This window comes from Echeneis naucrates, chromosome 1 (genome assembly GCF_900963305.1).
Source record: "Echeneis naucrates chromosome 1, fEcheNa1.1, whole genome shotgun sequence".
In the NCBI taxonomy this organism is placed as follows: domain Eukaryota; kingdom Metazoa; phylum Chordata; class Actinopteri; order Carangiformes; family Echeneidae; genus Echeneis; species Echeneis naucrates.
Window position 1 is genome coordinate 740,890 of NC_042511.1, and position 6,323 is coordinate 747,212.

General features: G+C 43.5%; 1 protein-coding gene across 1 annotated transcript; it reads left to right on the forward strand.

Annotated features, from left to right (window-relative positions):
* The first annotated feature begins 2,244 nt into the window (after positions 1-2,244).
* Positions 2,245-6,059, forward strand: LOC115036634 (homeobox protein OTX1 B-like). Its single transcript, XM_029494922.1, has 4 exons — positions 2,245-2,375; positions 3,626-3,794; positions 3,975-4,126; positions 4,826-6,059. The coding sequence occupies exons 2-4, from the start codon at positions 3,698-3,700 to the stop codon at positions 5,627-5,629; spliced, it is 1,053 nt and encodes a 350-aa protein (XP_029350782.1). The 5' UTR covers positions 2,245-2,375; positions 3,626-3,697; the 3' UTR covers positions 5,630-6,059.
* The last annotated feature ends 264 nt before the right edge of the window (positions 6,060-6,323 follow it).

Genomic DNA, 6,323 nt, shown 5'->3' on the forward strand with positions numbered 1-6,323 from the left:
AAGAAGCCCAAACTGATGCGGATTCTGGGAGATTTCCATTTAACGTGGAGGAAGTTGAAGAAGAAAGGATTGTTTTTATTTTAAACAAAAAAGGGAATTTTATTTTAAAAGATTTTTGTTTCCGACTAAATTTTAACTCTTTGATTTTGTTTTTCAGATGATAACTTAAAAGTTCTCACGCTGTGTTTTAATTTAATTTAATTTAATTCAACAGGAAATTAAAAATATAAATCTCCTTCACACATGAATTGCTTTTTTCAGGCTTTCTATTTTAATAAGTGTTGATAAATTCATTTTACATTTTTACATAATTTGTGGTTGAAAAGTTAAAGATGAAAAAAAATCTCACTGCTAAAAATTATTATTAGTAAATAATTTCTCTCAACAATGAAATGGTGCTTTATTTATTTAGTCTGATGACTGAATATGGATTTTAGAATAACACAGTTAAAAGTGAACATCAGCTTTGGATTTAAACTTTTAAATATTTGAATAAAAAAACAAAAATAAATTTATTTTTATTCCAACAACAGGTGTCTGTGGATGAACAGGACATGTTCACTGCTCTACATGTGGCTGTTACATAATCACGTCTACGTCAGCAACACACACAGACACACTTTTAATCATTTTCCCTTCAGCTCCTCTGAAACTGAACCATGAACATCGACAACCTGCCATTTATTCTAAATGCCGAGTTCATCACACACTCACATAACTACACAACTTTTCCTTTCATCTCCAGATACTTATTGTTTCCTACCTGGGGGGTCAGATAGCCTCCAGCCTGCAGTCAGCTGATGTTCCCATCCTGTGTGTGTTTTATAAAGTGGAAGGCATGCAGCAGCCGCCGGGCCTGCATGCTTTCTGACGACCTGGGATTTTATGCCTCATGCTTTTAATAAGCACAGACGAGAGAAGCCTCTCCAAACTTAACCCCCACCACCTCCGACACACACACCTCTTTCGGCCTGCTGATCCCTGGATTTACAGGCTTAGTATTAAGAAAATACTCCTGCTATTTGGGATTAAGCCCAAAAAGCCTCACAACAACAAAGACTGCGTCCATTTGATATCTTGATACTTGTGATCAATCACCAGCTTTGTTTGGCTTCACCACGGCCGCCGCCGGCCGCAGGAAGTCAGGCCAGTTTATCAGTTCATACACATTCGTTTTTATAGATCCGTCAGCTGGTTCCTGCTCGCTGGGAGAGAATCTGTTTGTTCATTTGTGTTTTTAATTATTGTCTTTAATTTTGAAAGAAGCTGTAGCTCATCAGAAAGCTGATCTTCCTTATTTTTGATCAGATAATATAATAATAATAATATAAATATATGTGGGAAGGTAAAATAAAACTTTAAATGATTTTTATCACCACCAAAAACAGTGTCAATAATTAATATTATATTATTGGAATTATATTATATGGAAGCTTAAATTGGACAAAATGATGTGTTAATGTGTTTCATTTTAATATAACTTGTTTGTCCTCGGCTGCTTTAATATTTTTATGTATGTATATCAGCTGTTTTAACAACTGAAGCCATTTCAACACACAGTTGTTGCACTTTCATAAAATAAAAATACAGATTGAATTTATATTATTTTATTTTATTTTTTACTTTTTTACAGCAGGTAAAAAAAATTGAGGAAATTAGATGATTTTACAAAATGTGTTTGTTTCTGCTGCTTTAGTGACCACAGTCTGTTTAACACTGATGACTGCTCAGCCAAATAAAACTTTATTTTAAAATACAATAAAATAATAAAATGATGAGAGAAACAGATTGTTGGCTCGTTGGAGGTCGTTTTGTTTGTTTTTAAGAATAACATTTTTCAAATGAAAGGAAAAGCAGCCATTTATTTATTTCAGCACGTTAAAGATGGTTTTTATTTGTTTGTCTCTCCTGCTGCTGAAATGAAACTTTCTTATTTTTATTTTGACTTCATTTGTCGTCCTGAACTTTAATATCTGAAACTTTTATCCGAAGCTTCTTCAAACTTTGCTCTGTCACGTGACCGCTCTCTTCTTTACCTGCCTGTTCCTGGTGTGGGAGGGAGGGGTCTGAGGGGCGGGGCCTCGAGGCCGAGCCGGCGTCCTGATTGGTCGGCGGCGTGGCCTCGGAGCGCTGTGATTGGCTGGGAGCCGCTCAGGCCCGCGTGCTTTCTTGAGTCGTGGAGGCGCGAGCCCCGGAGACGAGCACCGATCCTGGAGCCGCGCGCACCGGACCGACCGGACGGATCCGGGACTCTGATTCCTCCGGTGCTCAGGTGAGATGGTGGAGTTCGGACCCGCCGGGCAGGTGTGAGACCCGGATCCTGCTCCATGTGGATCCGAACCGGAAACTTTTTACTCTGACAGGAACCTGAAGAGGTGAGGCTGTGTTCTATTTTTTATTCTTCCGCCTCAAACAGAACAGAACAGAACCAAACACAGCTAGCTGTATTTTTATTAAACTCAAATGTGATTCAAATAAAACCAGCTGAAAAGGAAATGATGGTCAAATGGAATCATTTGCTTTATTTCTACTGAAAAACCAGACTCCTCATGTGGACCAGGCCGGCTCCCGTATCTGATGATCTCCTCCGCTAATTGTCGCCTGTAGATCTCATCTAAATTGTAATGGGGGTCTATTTGCAAACACTTTTGCGGCATTTGCATGATGCGTGATTCGGCTCCTTCCTGCGGTTTATGGAAATAAGGCCGAGCTGAGGTCCACCGTGAGGCCCGCGGGTCTTTTCACGGCCAAAGCTCGGACTGAGAGGAGGAAAACAGTTTATTTTTATTTATCACACCGATTTTATTCTCAATGCGATTCATAATTTAGGCAGAATAAAAAAAGAATGATTTCGGTTCTTCTGTATTTATCTGAGTCACATGAATTAAATCATATCCAGTTTACAGAATTAATTAACTTTATGCTCATTTAGTAAAACTTATCTATGAAAAATACTTCAATATAAAAGGCAGCAAGTCACGTCAAAATCAATAATCTGATCAATCCTGTATTTGAAGAGCCGGAGATAAAATAACTTTTTATAATGAAGACAAAGTAAATACTGATTTTATTTAGTGTGTGTGTGTGTGTGTGTGTGTGTGTGTGTGAACACGTTATCTCGCGCTCCGTTTGATCACGTGCAGGTGAGAAAAGTGATTTAAACGTTTCCATTTAATTATTGATTTAATTAAAGTCTGATGAAGATCTGAGGAGTGTGACGAGCCTTCCTCAGATCAGCGCTCGGTCTGGTCCCGGTCCGGGCCCGGTCCCGGTCCTTGTCCTTGTCCTTGTCCCGGTCCCGGTCCTTGTCCTTGTCCCGGTCCCGGTCCTGGTCCCGGTCCTTGTCCCGGTCCTTGTCCTTGTCCCGGTCCCGGTCCTGGTCCCGGTCCTTGTCCCGGTCCTTGTCCCGGTCCCGGTCCCGACTCTGCTGTCGCTTTTTGTTTCTGATTCATTTGACTGCTTCATTTTTTCTGGAGCAGAAAAGTTCGGGTCCTCCTGATGAACTGTACTTTTCTCTGAAAATCACAACAAATAAAATCAGGATGGTTTTTTAATGAATTTATTGACTTAGTTATCATGAAATCTGGTTTCGTGGATCTGTCTCACCGGGGTTCTGCTCCTGCAGGAGCCGAGCCGAGCGTCCCGAGTCCCGGGGGAACTTCGAGCCTTGAGTCGGACCCCCCAGCTCGCTGTGAGCATGATGTCTTATCTCAAACAGGCCCCGTACGGGATGAACGGACTGGGCCTGAGCGGAGCCGCCATGGACCTGCTGCACCCGTCGGTGGGCTACCCGGGTACGGACCGACACCGGAAAAGTCCAAAGACACTCAAACATTTCATTGATTTGTTTGTGATCGTTGAAAACGAAATGATGAACATTTTATGGCCAGAATATTAAAGAATAACTGAACGAGCTGCTGCGTTTTTAATGGCTGAATCATTTGTTGAATAATAAAGCTGAAACTTTCCTCCAGCCAACCCGAGGAAGCAGCGCCGGGAGCGGACCACCTTCACCCGAACCCAGCTGGACATCCTGGAGTCCCTGTTCGCCAAGACCCGGTACCCGGACATCTTCATGAGGGAGGAGGTGGCTCTGAAGATCAACCTGCCGGAGTCCAGAGTTCAGGTCGGGACATCTTCTCTTCAGGCCTCAGACAAAAAGTTCGCATTGACTTTGAAAAGCTAAAAATAAAAAATGAAGCTTTATTATATTTAAACAGAGAGCAGGCAGATAAATAATCATTATTTTCTTTATTATACTGGTTTACCTTTGAAAATCTGCATTTAAAAAAATAAATGTCTTCGTCTAATTTAGTCTGAAAATTAAATGAACAAACTTTTCAATTTAAATACAAAAAATAAACTTTATTATTTTTAATGCAGTGAATTATTTTGGAGGTTATTTACTAAAAAAAATCTGCCTGAGCTCAAGTTTTTAATTTCAAGTAAATTTAAAAATATAAAAATATAAAAGATGAATTATTCCGTCAGATAGTTTTTATGTGAGTTTCATTAGAGGTCAGTTTTTGGTTCATCCTCATTCTGAACAGACAACATTTAAAGAAAATAGTAATAAATGGGACCAAGTGTGAAAAATCACAGTTTGTCTAAAATAATTTGTTTTGTTGGTTTTAAAATGAAAATTTTAAAATGACCGAGATTTAGAGAGAGAAGCTCTGCTGCTTTTATTTTGGTGAGCAGGTCCATTAAAGTGTTCTGAGCAGCAGTAAAGGTCAAAGGTTACGCTCAGCGTGCCTTTTTTTTTTTATTCCCGCCTCAGTGTGTTTGGCGTGGCGGTGACCTTTGACCTCTGCTCCCTCCTCAGGTGTGGTTTAAGAACAGGCGGGCCAAATGTCGGCAGCAGCAGCAGAGCAGCAGCAGCGCCAAAGTGAAACCACTGAAGAAGAAGTCGTCTCCAACCAGAGAGAGCACCGGATCGGAGAGCAGCGGCCAGTTCACCCCGCCGGCCGTGTCCAGCTCCGCCTCCTCCTCCACCGCCTCCGCCTCCTCCACCTCTTCCTCTTCTTCGTCCATCTCCTCCGGCCTTGGCGGTCCCGGTCTGCTCAGCACCTCTACCTCTGTCACCGCCCCGGTGTCGTCCATCTGGAGCCCGGCGCCAATCTCCCCGGCCCCAGCTCCGGCGGCGCTGCCCGACCCCGCCGCCCCCACCAGCGCCTCCTGCATGCAGCGCTCCGTGTCGTCCTCCGCCACCACCGGGACGCCATCCTACCCGGTGTCCTACAGCCAGACGGCGGCGGCGTACAGCCAGGGCTACCCGGCCTCGGCGTCCGGCTCCTACTTCGGCGGCGTGGAGTGCGGCTCATACCTGGCGCCCATGCACTCACACCACCACCCACACCACCCGCACCAGCTCAGCCCCATGACGGGCGGCTCCATGTCGGGACACCCCCACCACCACATCGGCCAGACGTCGGGACACCACCACCATCACCACCACCCGCCGCACCACCACCACCAGGCGTACAGCGCGCCCAGCCTCGCCTTCAACTCCACGGACTGTCTGGATTACAAAGAGCAGACGGCGGCTTCGGCCTGGAAGCTCAACTTCAACGCCTCCGACTGTTTGGACTACAAAGACCAGGCCTCGTGGCGTTTCCAAGTGCTGTGACTTCCTGCGTCCGTCTTCTTCTGCGCCTTCGAAGAACTCCTTCGGTTGTTGGCGGTTTATTTTTGAAAAGCCTTTAGACTAACAGTAGAGACGTCCGACGCCGTCCTCGGAGTTCGTGATCCGCCGGGATTATTTTTCTACTCCAGAGCTCCAGAGAAACTTACAACTTTTGAAGGCCTTTAACAGCATAAACTTGCAGCGTGGGCTCAGTGAGCGGTCCAAGTGGGCGGAGATTACACAACAAACAAAAACTTCAGTTGGGACACGTGGCAGAAAAAAGGCTCTTCTTCAGAAACATGATGCTGCTATGACTTTCAGGTTGCTGGTGTTCATTTGAAACTCGTGGTCCCTCCTGTGGGTGTTGTACTTTTGGAGACTGAATTGCAGCACTTGTTTATAAGGTGAAAGCTTTTTTGTTTCTTTGCTTTGTTTTGGGTTTTTTTTTTTTTTTGTTATTTGTTCTTTGCAGAGGAAATAAAATAAAAGAAATGTGAATTAGACACGTAATGTCAGTATTCCACTGAAATTTGAAAGATGTACATTCGTGTCTTTATAATAAAGTCCTGTTAAAACATGAGATGTTTTGTTTGTCTGCACTGATCATAGTGAACTGGTTAATCTGGTTAAGTTGGTTAACCTGGTTAGACTGCTTAAATTGGCTAACCTGGTTAAACTGGTCAAATTTAACCTGGTT

Bases quoted from the DNA above. Each gene is read 5' to 3' on its own strand.
- LOC115036634 (XM_029494922.1), top strand. From the start codon at position 3,698: ATGATGTCTTATCTCAAACAGGCCCCGTACGGGATGAACGGACTGGGC. The intron at 3,795-3,974 runs GTACGGACCGAC...ACTTTCCTCCAG, and splicing joins CCCGTCGGTGGGCTACCCGG to CCAACCCGAGGAAGCAGCGC. The intron at 4,127-4,825 runs GTCGGGACATCT...CTCCCTCCTCAG, and splicing joins TGCCGGAGTCCAGAGTTCAG to GTGTGGTTTAAGAACAGGCG.